Consider the following 15,368-nt stretch of genomic DNA (forward strand, 5'->3'; position numbering starts at 1 on the left):
TTTAAATTGATTTCCTTTTTTCTTATTCATTTTGATGCAGATGAAATACATATGTTCTCCTTCTATTCTTTGGATAATTTTGGTTGAAATTTTACCGTGCATATTCAATTTGGCAAAGCCCAACGTTAAACAATTTTCCACTCTGGTTATGGATAGCGTAAGCACCTTAGAACACTTTAATTCCACCTCTTCCAATGCATGTATGATTATTATCATCCAGTATTTTAATTCTGTCCTTTTTTTAATTATAGAAATGAGACCTTGTTATTAACTTATATTGAGAATATTTATTTGAATTCATATGCATGTGTGTCTCAGGATTCCATCAGAGAAGCAGGAAAGATATAAGGAGAGATTTGTCTTGAGGATTCAGTCTTCCTCAGTCGTGGAAGTTGGTTAAATCTTACATTTGCTTTAGGTTTATTTATTTTTGAAAGAGAGACAGAGTGCGAGCAGGGGAGGATCAGAGAGAGAGAGGGAGACACAGAATCCGAAGCAGGCTCCAGGTTCCGAGCTGTCAGCACAGAGCCCGACGTGGGGCTGAAACTTACAAACGGCGAGATCATGACCTGAGCTGAAGTCGGACACTTAACCAACAAAGTCAGCCATGTGCCCCCAGGTTAAACCTTTTATAAGACGCTGTTTCCAGCATCAGCATCACGTCAGCCCGTGTCAGGTCGGGTGACAAAAGCTGTCAAAAATAGAAGGTGCACACGCCATGAGAGATGCAAGGACAAACAGAAACCAAAAGCAACTGATGCCCTTTGGCAGGGAGCTAAACACACATCCAGCGTAGGATCTGGGACCTGACATTAAAGGTGTCACTGAGCAGCCTGCTATCCCTTTCAGTGCTGTTCTTTTGTGACAATTGCAACATTCTCTCACTACTTCCAGGTCTTCTCTTTGACTTCTGTGTTCTGAAGTTCCAAACTGAGCCAACACGTAAGCAACCGTGTGCAGGAATTGCAACTGGCATCCCTGAACTAAAAAGAAGTTCCTTTACACTCTCCTTCTGATTCTCTTGCACAGTGTATCTTACGGCCCACACCAGTCTGGATCCACACAGGGGAGGACATTCTTGGAAACACGGTTTCAGCTTAGCTCAGTCAACTGCAAGACAAATCCACCATACTTACCACTGCTTTTGCTTATGGCATGTTCTTGCCTCTCAGACTATCCCTCAAGGATCAGCTTTCTTCTTCCTGAGGAATGTACTCGGAAGATACTTTTAGGGGTGCCTGGGTGGCTCAGTCGGTTATGCTTCCACTCTTGATTTTGGCTCAGGTCATGAGCTCATGGTTCCTGGATTCAGGTCATGATCTCGTGGTTCCTGGATTCAAGCCCCATGTTGGGCTCCGTGCTGCTAGTGCAGAGCCTGCTTGGGATTCTCTCTCTCTCCCTCTGCCCCTCCCCTTCTCTCTCTCTCTCTCAAAAATAAATAAAAGATACTTTTATGTATAAGGTTTGTTTGTTTGTTTATTTATTTACTCATTCATTCATTCATTTATTAGACCCCATCAGCTTAGGGGACAGTGTTGTAGACCTTATAGTCATCCTTCTGGGTGACATGCAGCTTCCAGGAAAAGAGGCGCTTCTGGGAGGGGAGACCTTGGGCCTGCTTCACCATGAGCGCCACATCCTCATCTGACAGCAGCCGAACCAGATCCCCCTCGGCATCCCGGTAATTTAGGGCGATGTCTTCCCTCTGGAACTCCCGCCTGGGAGGAAAAGATCAGGGTTAACAAAAGGTCCGGCAGCCTTAGGCCTAAGCGTAGGGACAGGGAGAGGGGGTGGAGGGATGTTTAAAGCCAGGATCTAAGAATCCGAAGAGTCAGAGGCTGACACAGGCCTTATCATCCGTGTGGTCCAATCTTCCACTGTACAGATGGGGAAACTGGGACCTACAGGGGAGAAGAGGCTTTCACACAAATCAGGGGCACAGTCTGAGATGCCTTGTGTACAAAAGTGAAGAGTTAGGAACCATCGTGAGGAAGCGGGGTGGGCTTGGTCGGGCGCAGAGTAGAGAGAATAAAGCCCCCAAGAGCTGTGTGTCCCCGTGGAGAAGGATTCTTTAAGGATCGGGACTGTCTGACATGGGGTGGACCTGGCTGGTGAAAGTGAAAAATGATGTAACCTTTAAAAAAAAATTTTTTTTAATGTTTGTGTATTTTTGAGAGGGAGAGAGAGAGACAGAGTAGGGAAGGGGCAGAGAGGGAGAGAAAGAATCTGAAGCAGCTCCAGGCTCTGAGCTGTCAGCACAGAGCCCAACGTGGGGCTCGATCTCACGTGATAGAACCTTTCTATGGTTAATCTGACAAAAGGGGTGTGAAGCCTAGCAGACTTGCAAACACCTTAATTCCAAATTCCGCTTCTAGACACTCATCTGAAGGCGATAATCAGGCAAGTCACAAAATATGAGAATCGTGGCATTATTTATGACCGTAAGGAAGTGGAGGATAATGTAAATGGCCGAGGAGGGGTGGCTACATTAATTCTGGCGCACCCTCAGATGACACCATGTAGCTAGCTAACGCCATATTTACAGCGTGGTGGTGTGCACTGGAGAAATCTGCACATCTAATAATGAGAAGAGTGATGTATGAGGCGATTTCACTTCTTTATGCTCTTCTGTGATTTCTGACATTCTTATATATACATGTATTTAATAGGAATGACATTTGTAGTCAGGAATTGAACAATGTTATTTCCATTCTATAAAATAGGTGTCCATGAATATGCTGGACCTTGGGAGGTGGTGGTTCTTGGCTGATGGAGGACCCAAGTCCAAGGGTTTTAGCTAGCGAGACCCTAGCTCTAGCTGCAAATCCATGCTCACAATCCATGTGATCTCATCTAAGCCCCTGTACGTCTCTGCAGACCCCTGCTCGTCTCTGTCACAGGAAGACATATCTGCCCTGCGGGGCTGGGCTGGGGACAAAACAAGAAGGCAAAGCAGATGCACCTTAATGCACCACGTTCGTCCTTTTGTTCTCTCCTCTGGGGTCTCTGACCCCCTAACTCCGCCCTCCCACCTCCAACCACTCACCTCATGAGCTGAAGCAGGTCCTTGAATAGCGGAGTGCTGCTGAGATCTTCCTCCACCGCGATGTCCCTAAGGGAACAACAGGCAGCAGTGAGGGGGCGTCAGGCCGGAAGAGGGACATGGGAAGGAGGCTGATGGGACCACGCAGGATCTTGGCATCCTGTTACCGAGTTATGGCTTCTCTGGAGCCACTGTGGGCTTTTAGTTGGGGGAAGGGAGATCTCAGAGCCCAGGGTGCGATGTGGGGGATGGGATGGGGGTGGGGAGGGGCAGGGAGGGTGGACAGGCCCTGAACTTGATGGTGCTAATGGTGTCCTCATAGTAGTAGCAGCGGAGCCAGTTGGTGGGGTCGTCTTCCTCCGGGAAGTCCTTGAGGATCTTCACAAACGACTGTGGGAAGATGCCCGTGGCTCCCCGGACGGTGCCCTGAGGAGAAAAGAAGGGGCTGCCTTGTCGGTGGGAAGAGAGACAGCAGGGTCGAGTTCCAAGGGCCCCTGGCACCCTTGTCATGATGCAGATGAGGTCATATGCAAAGGTAGGAGAAAAAGTGATCAAGGTCACCGTGCTGCTGACCCCCAAAAGACTGCTCTTTCTGTTCTAGAATAGAACAATAGTCAAGAACAATCATCTTGCTTTATCTGCTTTCACCTAATTCAGTCATTGGTCCACAGAGTTCATGAGCACCAGCCAGGTGGCAGGCTCTGGGCACTCGGCATGGATGGCAGTTCCTGGGCTCCCTCTTGGAGCTACCTTATAATGGGGGGTGACAGTCAATGTGCAGGGACATAGGTGAACTTCGCGCTGAGCCAATAGCCATGCGTGTTAAGGAGGAAAACAGAACAGGGGAGGGAGGGGATGCCTGGGTGGCTCAGTCAGTTATGCATCCAACTATAGCTCAGGTCACGATCTCACGGTTCGTGGGTTCGAGCCTCACGTCGGGCTCTGTGCTGACAGCTCAGAGCCTGGAGCCTGCTTCACATTCTGTGTCTCCCTCTTTCTCTGCCCCTCCCCTGCTCACGCTCTGTCTCTCTCTCTCTCTCAAAAATAAATAAACATTAAAATTAAAAAAGAAAGAACAGGGGAGAGAACGAAGGGGTGGTTCTCTTCACTCATTCACGCATCTGCAGATACCACCGAGTGTCGGTTCTAGACCGGACAACCAGAAACCTTTCTCCAGCCCACGTGTCTCTCCTGAGCTCCAGGCCAAGACCCAGCCACTGCCTGTGGCACTGCCACACATCCTCTTAATCTTTACAACCCTTTAGAAGAGATATTATCCACATCCCATTTCACAGACATGTAAGCTGAGGCTCAAAGTATCCGCCTCGCTCCTCCCCTGGCCCTCCCCGTACCCTGAGGCCGGAAGTCGGCCAGCATACTCACACACAGAACTTTTCAGAAAACAGGAAGGAGAGTGGCCAGCACTGCCCGACAGCTCTCAGAGCCGCCGAGTCCCGAGATGCAGCTCCAGGACAGGGTAAGATCAAAGCTGCCAAGTCAGTTGCAACCACTGGTCCTTGCCTCTGTCTAGCCCCTGGACACTAGGGACCCTCCATTCCCCTCGAATCCCCCTGGGGCCCGTTCCACAATCTCCTTCAGACACCCCCTGCCTCAGGAGCCTCAACAAAAGGGAACTTTGTTTAAGGACAGCAGGATCCGATCGAAATGGCCAGAATCAGGCCAGGGCTGCCCATCTCCATTCACCGAGTCACTATGAGCCACACATGCCGCCTGGGGGGGACGAAGCAACAGTCAAGACAGACTTTGGTGTCAGAGTCTCATTTCACTTTCCCAGTGTCCCTGGCGCCAGCCGGAGGCCACACATGCGGGCCCTCCACGGGCCAGGCCCCGAACAGCTGCGCCGCGCCCGCCCTCCCAGGTCCGCTATGAAGAAATTGCCGGCTATCTTCGTTTACAGAAAAGGAAACCACAGGGTTGAGCAAGCTTCCCAGGGATGCAAAACCAGTTAAAAACAACTAGGAAATGACACCAGACAGGCCGACCCCGGAGCTGTCACTAACTCTCCTTGCTGCGCGAAGGCAAGGACAGTGATCCCAGGTGACAGACCAGCGCGTCTCAACCGCAGAGGATTTTGCAACCTCCCCCACCCCGAGCCAGATGTCCGGAGATATTTGACTGTCAACTGCAGGGGTGCTGCTGGAATCTGGTGAGCAGAGGCCAAGGATGCGGCTAAATGCCCTGCAGTGCACCAGATGGCCCCACACCAAAGAACTATCTGTCCTCAAATGTCAACAAGCGCCACCGCCGAGAAACCCTGTGACAGACCAAGATATTAAATTCAGTAGGTTAACTGACGTGCCCGAAGCAACTGTTTGTCGGGGCCAGAACCAAAGGCAAGTGTGGTCTCCAGGGTCTGACACCTGCCTTCCCTGCGGCTGGACTCCTCACGTTGCCTCCACCCAGCTGCTCGGGTTTCCAGGATTACCCTCAGAGAGCACCTCTTCCCTGGGGCCTTGCCTGACACTGCCTCCTCTGATCCCCCTCCACGAGACCCAAAACAACCTCACCTCCAATCCAGCCTCCAATCTCACCTCCAACCTCACCTCCAACCTCACCTCCAGCCTCACCTCCAACCTCATCTCCAACCTCACCTCCACTCTCACCTCTGGCCTCACCCCCATTCTCACCTCCAACCTCACCTCCAGCCTCACCTCCAGCCTCACCCCCATCCTCACCTCCAACCTCACCTCCAGCCTCACCTCCAACCTCATCTCTAACCTCACCTCCACCTTCACCTCCAGCCTCACCTCCAACCTCAGCCCCATCCTCACCTCAAACCTCACCCCCTCACCTCTGGCCTCACCTCCAGCCTCACCGCCATTCTCACCCCCCATTCTCACATCCAAACTCATCTCCATTTTCACTTCCAACTTCACATCCAACATCATCTCCAACCTCACCCCCTCCTCACCCCCATCCTCACCTCCAAACTCATCTCTATCCTTACCTCCAACCTCATCTCCAACATCACCTCCATCCTCACCTTAAACCTCATCTCCATCCTTACCTCCAACTTCACTTCCAACCTCACTTCCATTTTGACCCCCATCTTACCTCCACCCCTATTCCCTCCTCACCCCCATTCTCACCTCCAAACTCATCTCTATTCTAAACTCCAACCTCACTTCCAATCTCGCCCCCTCCTCATCTCCATCCTCACTTCCAACCTCATCTCCATCCTTATCACCAACCTCACCTCCAACCTCACTTCCAACCTCACCTCCAACCTCACCTCCAACCCCACCTCTATCCTCACCTCCAACCTCACCCCCATCCTCACCCCAAACTCACCTCCAGCCAGTCTTTATTGATCCGACTGAGAAGGATGATCACATCTCCAGCTTTGAAATTCAGCTCCAGTTTGCTGTTCCCGGTGAAATCAAACAGGGCCTGGGAGAAGAGTGGAGCAAGGCGGGAGGGAGGAAGCACTCACTCACTGAGTTCCTACTGACGTGCTCTACATGCCTCGGGGTCCCAGTGAACACATGAGGAGACTGACTTAGGAAGGATAACTGACTTGTCTGAGGCCACTCATGCATTAGTGGAGGAACCAGGATTAGAACCCTGGTCCCTCCGAGTCCAAAAAGGTGCTCCTTCCAGACCTGGTGGGATGAGCACAGAGAGACAAGCATCTAAATTCCCGGGGTTGAGTACCCTCTTGGGCCCCTCAGGCCTCAGTGTGGGCTTCAGTGCTCCCATAATGCTAGGGCGCTGGCCATCCTGTTTCTACATGTGTGTCTCCCAGGGAGCCGTGAGCTCTTTGAGGGCGGGGCCGGTGTGAGTCATCTCTGAGGCCCAAGGTGGGCTCGGTGGGAGGAGGCCCGGGAGGCTGCCGAATGGATGATGGATGGCCGCCTTCCCCTCTGCCTCTGAGTGCTCCCCACACCAACTCCTGTCAGCAGGGCTGGGCGTCCTGGGGCTGAGGCTGAGTCCCCTCCTGCTCGCGGCACCCAGCCCCATCCTAGGCACACAAAGGGTGCCCGGCAAGAGGGGCAGAGTGGCCAAACGTGGAGCCCAGAGATGAGGAGGGAGGCCTGGCCCGGCAGGGTTACCTCTGCTCGCGGAGCCGCCATGCGGTCAAAGATGGCGCCTTGTGGGGCCTCATTCTTGCTGTGGAGAGAGAAGGGAGGCCAGTCAGCCCTCCTGGTTCTCTCGGGGCCTAGCTCCCTGCTTCGGTGCCCAGAGGAGCCCCTCATCAAGGGTGGGAAGGGTGCGGGATGGGGAGGAGGTTAAAAATGCAGCTACAGCCGCTCCTCTGGGCCATCACACTCGCTCCCTCGTTCCCACTGCCGCTGGGGGAGGGACTGTATTCCCTTTTGTGGGCCAGGAAACAGAGGCTCAGCAAGAGGGTGGGGAGGGAGACACATGTTCGCGTAGTGCCCTAACATACCAGCCCTTTCACATCTGCTCTTCCTTCTATGCCCCACACCCCGCTTCTAACTTTTCAACCAAGGAAGCGGGTTGGAGAGGCGCTCTGCTCCAAGGCTCTGGGCCCAGGCTGCCGCGAGGCTCAGGTGAAATTGAGACCATGCCTGCCTGCGCACATGGGGAGATGGCCAGGCACCAAGGGGACACTCAGAGATACTGGCCTGGGGAGGCAGTGAGGGAGGGAAGCCAGGGCTCAGGAACACTGTCCTTGGAATTCTTAGCAGCAGCAGCAGCAGCCTGGCTTCAGAAACCCAGCCCTATTTCAGTGGCTTGGATGCTCCGTGATTATTTCCTGCTGAGGAGGGGGCTGGAAGGGAGTAGTGGGCTGTTTGGAATCAGAGAGGGAGCAGCAGCACCCCCTGGGGAGTCAGTGTGATACACCAGGAGGTGCAACTGACTGGGGGGGACAGGGCACCCCAGAAGATGCTCTGGGAATGTCTTTGGAGAGAGCAGCTCCTCCCTCCCCTCCCTGCCCCCACTCTCTCCAGGCACCCAGAGCCCTGCGGCATCCCCAGCGGGCGCTGTGGCTCCAGACTCTCCCTGTCTGTGGTCCAGCCCCTGACCTCCGGTCCGCACTGTCACACACATCAAAATGCACCCACCTCCTATCCCTCCAGGCCCCGGGCTTGGTTTTTCAAGCCCACCTGACAACCTGAACATCCTGGGGTGTTCAGGGATGGAACTGATCTCTGGTTCTTCTCTTCCTCCAGGGAAAAGATGTGTTTTTCATGTGGGGCAGAGTCTGGTTAGGAGGAGGCGGCCCGGGGCTCTGGCCCAGAGGAGCGCAGGGACTTGTCACTTACACTTTCCGGGTGCGCGGCCGGAGCCGGCGTAGGGCCTGGGGCACCTGCTCCGTGTCATAGGGTGACTGGTAGAAGAAGATGCGGACGTCCTCATCCATCAGCACCCAGATGGGCAGGCTGAGGAGGCTCTGTGTTTGGGAGAGGAGACAGCACAGGTGGGGTGGGTGGCCAGCAGAAAGGTCTGGACCTCCCAGCCTATCTGCTCCTCCCAGCCTATCTGCTCCGTCCCCGTTCTCCACACTGGTCCCTCTGTCTCTGTCTGTCTCTCTCTTAACCCTTTCTCTGCCTGATCACAGCAACAAGACATATTCCGTTTCATACAAGATGTGTGACATTTCATAAGCTTTACTCCTGGGCTCAAGATCAGGAGAGGACAGGCTGGCTTGAGAATAGTTCATTTGGAAAAGACCTTAAAGGCCCCCAGACCCAACAATAATGGTGACGACAGGTAAAAATGATGGGGTGGTGTGGCTTCTCTCCATCTCACCAAAAGCCTGAAAGTTAGTGTCGGGGAGGTTAGGGGACCTGCCCAAGGCCACCTGGCCTGGCAAGCGACAGAGCTGGGGCACCCAGAGCCATCTGCCACCGAGGTCCATCCCTGAGATGAAAATGAGACAGTCGTGGGAGGAAAGATACCTCCAGTGACCCATACCAACAACAGTTGGTGGCATTACAGCCTAAAAATTGCCTTCTGATACTTCATCTCATACCGGGGTTGGGGAAACTGAGGCTTGGAGAGGCAAAGGGCCCGGCCCAGTTGGCAGAGCTAGGAAGGAGAGGGGTCGGGCTCCCACTCCACCTGATGCTGGTTACACCGGCCACAGTGCAAAGGTCCAAGGTGCGAGGACGCAGAGTACCCAGAATGTGGCAGGGTCATTCCCCCGCACTGAACGATGCACGGGTCCCCAGGAGCTCTGTGGCTGGCCTTGGGCTATAGCTCCAGCCCCCTTCCAAGAATTCCATGGAGGCAGCCGGATGGAGAGGGGCCAGGAAGCGCATCCCAGAGGGGCCAGGACTGCAGAGCCTACACAGGACACGGCTCTCATACGGGGAGGACTGGGAGGCGGCCCAGAGGTGGGTTTAAGGGCACAGACGCTGAGCCAGGCCGCACCTGGGATCAAGGCCAGCTGTGCGACCCCGGACAGGTGCACCTCCAGATGTTCATTAATAAAACGTATGATAATAACACCTGCCTTGTGGGATGGTGTAAGGATTAAATAAGCGAGTAGGTGCACAATGCTTACAACTCTAGCAAGAGCCCGATCAGAGTTGGAAGTTATCATCGTTGCTGTTACTTTGATCACAATGTAGCACAGGGGGTGAAAGCACAGCCCCAGAGTCATAGAGATGGGAGTTCAAATCTCAGCCCTCCTCTCTAGCTGCTCTGTGGCACCAAGTGAGTGGCTCCACCTCTCTGTGCCTCCACCCTCTCAGCCGTAAATAGGGATAATAGCATCCAACTCACATGTTATTGAGGGAAGTAAATAAGCCTATTCGTTTACCCTACAAATCTGAATCAAGGGCCTCCTGGCTGCCAGTCAAAGCACTGCACAGCCCCCCAGGCGGCTGTCGTTATCACATGACCCATTTTCTCCACGCGGACAGTGGTGAGACCGCAGTGGAAGTTCCAAGGAATCAGATTTTTCTAATAGCTTTCCAAGGGACGAGCGGGGAAGAGTGGTAGTGAGCACCCCGGCCCTGGACCATAGCACAGATTCCTGCCCTGATGGACCCTTGGGCTCTGAGGAACCAAGTCACACAGAGATAGGCAGAGAGGGCACCCTCCAGGCTGCTGGTGGCTAAGCCCAGGTGGGGGACCATGAGCCCCAGCTCCACAGCCTCATCCCTCCCCTCTCCTACCCTGCAGGGAGACAGGAGCCTCCAGCCACTCTGAAGGAGCAGGCGTCACAGCGCCCCCTTGAGGGGAGATGTCTCCAGTGCCGCAGCCCAGGGGCTTCCCACCCTCCCTCTTCTCTGCTCAGAGCCCAGGATTCCTTTAGCCACTGGAGAGGGCAGGGGTCTTCTCCTCTCGCCTCGTGCCTCCTCGGAGCTCCTCCTGCCGCTCCCTCCACTAGGAGTTATGATCTCTCACATTCTGGAAGCTTCCAACATCACTCCTCTCCCAGTAGACCAGAGAGCTGGAGGCACTGCCCCATTTCACAGGTGAGGAAACCAAGGCCCAGAAAGGATGAGTAGCTTGCCCCACATCACCCAAACAGTCGATGTCAGAGTGAAGATTGAAGACGCCTATTCTGTGCTCTTCAGCCGTGAGAGTAGAAGGCGGGGGGAGCCCTCACTGATGGTGAGGGGGTCTTTGTGCTAAGAGGAGGGCTTCCCTCTGCAGTTTCCTTTGGTTGCCACCAAGCCATGGCTTGGATGCCTCTAGTGACACGGTGCTCACTACCTAGTGAGGCACCCTGTTGCTCTCTTGCACAGTCCTGATGGTAGAAGGACTTTCCTAACCAGCCTGGTCTCTGCCTTCAAGACGTTTCTTTCTCTGTGTTTCTATCTCCGAGGGATGCAGACCATTTACAGGCTAGGGAGTAGCCAAGGGCACCTGGGCAAGGCTCGTGAATGCAACTAAAACCAGCCTGTGCCTTGGCAAGGGAGGGCCTTTCTCCAGTTCATACAAAGGCACCATGTGAGAGCTGTGGCCCTGGCCCATCATGCCCCCGTTACACAGGCCACGGTTCTGTGATTTCGTGACCCACCTCTCCGTGTCCCCACTGGACAGCAGGTACCTCGGGAGGCACAGCCTGAACCCTACTCACCTCGCTCTCCAAACACTCGGCACAGACATTAGATTTGTTGACTCAAAGTGTGTTCCTGTACCTTCTCGATTGCCTCTGCCCCAGCCCCTGGAACTCTGAGAACACATCCTGATTCTCCCCCCAGGCCAGGCCTTTAAGGATCAAAGATGGGGGCCCATCAGAGCAGGAGAAGCAGCCTTACAGCTGTGCTCGGGGATGGTCCATGGGCTGCTTCCCCCTCTGTGCCCTCCGAGGTGGCCTTCCGGGTGTCTTCCCAGGCGCCACCCCCCCAGATGCCCCCCCAGATGCCTTCCCAGGTATTCACCCAGGCGCCCAGGCGGCACGGCCCCCGTTACCTTCATGTAGGCGTTGAGGGCAGGAATCCGTGCCTCTGCGATCTCCTGTTTCACGCCTACGTACACTTTGGCTGAGGAAATGCAAAAAGCTGTGCTGGGAGCCCCGCCCAAGAACGCAGTCTCTGGGCCCGGGGCTGCCCCTCCAGGCCGGGCACCTCCCCGCCGTGCCAGCGGGCCGAAGAGGCCCCTCCAGCCCACGCCGCCTTTCCCTTCCAGCTGGGCTGCACGTTTCCAGCTGATATTTCTCTTGTTTTCCTTGTTTACTTACTGCCAGTTCACACACATACGCACACACATACACGATTTTTGGCACCGAGAGAAAGGAGACTTTGCTCAGCTCACACTGTAGCGCATGACCTAACACAGGGGTCCTCAACCCTGGCTACACACCTAGGTCACCCGAGGAGCATTTAAAAGTCTAATTGTACGGGACCCGCCCCAGAATTATTACATCGGGGTCTCTGGGGGTGGGACTTGGGCATCAAAATTCTTTAAATCTCGAGGTGCTCCTAATATGCCAATGAGACCCAAATCCATCAATATTTGTTGAGTAGATGAAGGAATCATTCCTCAAAAGCAAGGCAGCGTGTTTGAGGGAAAGGGAAACTGATGACGGCTGACCCAAGGCAAATGTCCTCTCCAGGCGTCTTAGGCGGGGCCCCGGGTAGAACCGTCTTCCCGAAGAACCCCCACCAGAAGGTGAATGTCTGGCTCCCGCCGCCCGTGAGATGGGCAGGGGCTGGTGCCTGGTGGTAGTAGCAGGGCAGTGGCTGAGGTCTGGGGTAGGGAGGCGGTCGGGACTCAGCGGCAAGAAGACAGCAGTTAAGGTCAGAGTTCAGATTGCCTGGCTTGGGGGAGGGTGTCTGGAGGAAGAAGAAAGGCAGAGGATGGCCCACCTTCCAAGGGACAGAAGAGGGGACAGATTTCCTAAGGGGCTGGAGGAGCCGCCGTGAGGTAGGAAGAGAACTGGGAGGAGGCCAGTGCGAGGAGGAGGCCACGGACATGCGACATGCCATCAGGGGGACGCCACACAGACAGGGGACAAAACAGGCTGGAGCCTGGAGGGGGCGGGGGAGGGGGACCGGAAACAGGAGGGTCCCTGTCCCTGGCAGCCCAGAGACGCGATGGGGCAGATGTGAGCAGAACTGGCTCTGAAGGAGGAAAAGAGAAGCCAGGCGTCCCCACCCCCACCCCCCAGGGTAGGGGGGACAGTGCAGTTCCTCTGTGGACCTTTGCGGGGACAGAAAGCAAGAGCAAGCCGGAGGTGGAGTGAGGAGCTTGGAGAAGGAAAGGGCAGGAAGTTTCTCTGCTGTTTGTGAGAAGGGTGCCTGTGTGCCACCTGCCTGCCTGGCACGCCCCCACCCTCCAAGCCCACCCCGCTTTCCCGGCTCCCTACACCCCTGCAGGGCTCAAGAGGGCGCCTGTCCGGGGTGCATGTTTGGATGGAGCTGGGGAGAAAGGCCAGGAGGGGAGGGGTTAGGGGACTGTCCAGAGGCAGAGACGCGATGTCCACAGCATCAGAGAGGGGAGGCAGGGGAAGCCGTGAGGAGCCAGCCCCTGCTGGGGGGGGGGCTGTGATCAGAGGGCCAGGGCCAGAGGGGGCGCTCGTGAGTCCGAGGGCTGGACAAAGGGCGGGTGGCTGAGACAGGGTGGCCATAACCTCATCGCAGCACAGGAGGTCAAGGGCCATAAGGCCAGAGGGGGCAGCCTGTGACCGCTGGGAGAGGAGGGCAGGGTCCCCAGCGCAGGGGACGGGCCCGCCTACCCGGAAGTGTGGGCAGAGTGCAGGTGAACCGGCTGGTCTTGTTCTCCGGCCCGAAGCGCTCCTCCAGCTTGCTCTGCAAGGCGTAGAACTGGCGGTAGCGGCGGTAGATGAGGTACTTGGATCCGCCTTTCGTCTTCACCTCAATGACAAAAACCTAGAGAGGACACAGGCCAGGGTGTAGGGCGGCCGAGGGCAGACGTGGTGGGGATAGGGGTGGTGGTTCGAAGGTCCTAGGATTAGAGCGGCATTTCTCAACCTTGGCATCACACCGGGGGCCACGCTTCTCTGGGGTGGGGGCTGTGCTGTGCACCCGAGGGTGCCGAGTGGCCTCTCTGGGCTCCGTGCAGCCGGTGGCACGCCCTGCCCTAACCGGTAATCATCAAAAATGTCTCAGGGTGTTGACTACCAGGGGCGCCCGGGTGGCTCAGTCGGTTAAGCAATCAACTCTGGATTTCGACTCAGGTCCTGATCTCAAGGTTTTTGGGATTGAGTCCCATGTCTGGCTTTGTGCTGGCTGCAAAGGGCCTACTTGGGATTCTCTCTGTCCCTCTCTCTCTCTCTGCCCCTCCTCTGCTCGTGTGAGCATGTGCTTTCTCTCTCTCTCTTTCTCTCTCGAAATAAATAAACTTAAAAAAGCGTTGTAAAAAACGATATTTACTACCAAATGTCCCCTGGAGGGCAAATCGCCCTGTTGAGAAGCACGGGGATAGAAGTTAAGGGATGAGAGAGTTGGAGGTTTAGAGGTCAGAGGCTGAAGGTCAGGATCTCTCTTACAAAATAGCTGGTGAAGCCCCTCTTCTCCTCGACATCGGCGATGTTGGCCGAGACGGCAACGTCATCGGGAAGCTGTTCAAAGTCGCTGAGGGAGGCGGGAGGGAAAGGAAACCTGGTTACCACCTGTGGCCGGCCGAGCCCATCGGGCATGAGGCAGTGTGCAAAGTGAACCCTGGGTGTGTGTCAGCACCCCTTCTAGGAGCAGGCCGGGACTCAGACCAGACCCTGAGAGCGAACCCATTTGGAGAGGGGACCATGTACCCACGGCCGAATTCCAGTCCAGCAAATTGCTCTGTGACCATGTTATTCATCCAGGAACAGCACATCAAGTAACGTCTGTGTCAGACGCTGGCCTGGGCCCCGGGTCATAGGGGTAAACAAAGTCAACGTGTGTCCCACGGAGAGAATGATTCGTCACACTCAGCGTGGGGAAGTCCTTACAGAGGAGGTGACGTTTGAGTCAGGTCCAGAAGGTCGTCGAATAGAAGGTCGAAGGGGAATCCACTAGGTAGGCCCAGGTAGTTCCCTTCCAGGCAGTGGGAACAGCATATGCTAAGGTTCCAAGGCCCCAGGAGGGGACTTGGGTCTAGTGTGAGTGGAGTCAGCTGTGATCAGAGACCAGTCAGGTGAGGCCAGGCTGAGGAGGTTAGCAGTACTGAGCCAAGTAACTCATAGAGGGAACAGGAAGCCAGAAGGCTCTAGAAGGCTCCAGAAGAGAGTGAAAACACAGTAAGATCCTGGTTTAGGAGGCCAACTCAAGCAGCTGTGTGGAGAAGAAAAGGACAGAGGCTGAAGGTGAACAGAGCACCGCTGTGAGGCCCTGGAGTGCCTCCGCGCAACAGAGAGATGATGGGGACCAGAGCCAGACAGCAGGGGCAGGCGGGGAGAACAGACCCAGAGATACAACCCTTGGCAGACACTGTGTCATTGCTGGGTCCTCTGCTTCCTCCTGCTAATCAAGCTCCAATTTTTTAGGGCAGCAGCGTGCCTGGCCTCAGGGAGATGGACCATGATCAGTCTGAGCCAAACCTCATAACCTCATTCCTATTTCCCAGCCTCCCTTGCGGCTAAGACCAGCCATGCAACCGTTTCCGGCCAATGAGACCTAAGAGAAAATCAGTCACAGGGGCCTCTCAGAGCATCTGCTTTCCTGATCCAGAGGGAGAGCCAGGCCAGCACGGCTTCCTCTCCTTCCCCCTTCTGCTTACCTCTCTCTCAAAAATAAACAAACACTAAAAAAAAAAAAAAAAAAAAAAAGTAGGTGTGCTGCGTGGACCCACGGCAGCCATGTTGCATCCATGAGGAAGACCAAAGGAATTCTGGGATTTTGGCGCTGAGGTCATCGAGCTGCAGAACCAGCGGTGGTCTACCTCTGGACTCCTTGGTATGTAAAAAAATAAGCCCCTGTGTGTGTGAGCTACCCATCAG

At 55.0% G+C, this 15,368-nt stretch overlaps 1 protein-coding gene across 2 annotated transcripts in view; it reads right to left on the minus strand.

Moving 5' to 3' along the window:
- Positions 1-1,462: 1,462 nt before the first annotated feature.
- Positions 1,463-15,368, minus strand: part of NCF4 (neutrophil cytosolic factor 4) — a 37,696-nt gene continuing 23,790 nt past the window's right edge. For both annotated transcript variants that reach the window (XM_039246166.1, XM_039246167.1), the window contains 9 exons: positions 13,941-14,025; positions 13,167-13,320; positions 11,402-11,472; positions 8,296-8,423; positions 7,117-7,174; positions 6,356-6,454; positions 3,339-3,469; positions 3,047-3,112; positions 1,463-1,718 (listed from right to left, as the gene is read on the minus strand). In XM_039246166.1, the coding sequence (XP_039102097.1) occupies positions 1,523-1,718; positions 3,047-3,112; positions 3,339-3,469; positions 6,356-6,454; positions 7,117-7,174; positions 8,296-8,423; positions 11,402-11,472; positions 13,167-13,320; positions 13,941-14,025 (988 nt within the window). In that variant the 3' untranslated portion in view covers positions 1,463-1,522. The remainder of the gene's footprint in view (positions 1,719-3,046; positions 3,113-3,338; positions 3,470-6,355; positions 6,455-7,116; positions 7,175-8,295; positions 8,424-11,401; positions 11,473-13,166; positions 13,321-13,940; positions 14,026-15,368) is intronic.

This window comes from Hyaena hyaena, unplaced genomic scaffold (assembly GCF_003009895.1).
Source record: "Hyaena hyaena isolate Hyena2069 unplaced genomic scaffold, ASM300989v1 scaffold_280, whole genome shotgun sequence".
NCBI lineage: Eukaryota > Metazoa > Chordata > Mammalia > Carnivora > Hyaenidae > Hyaena > Hyaena hyaena.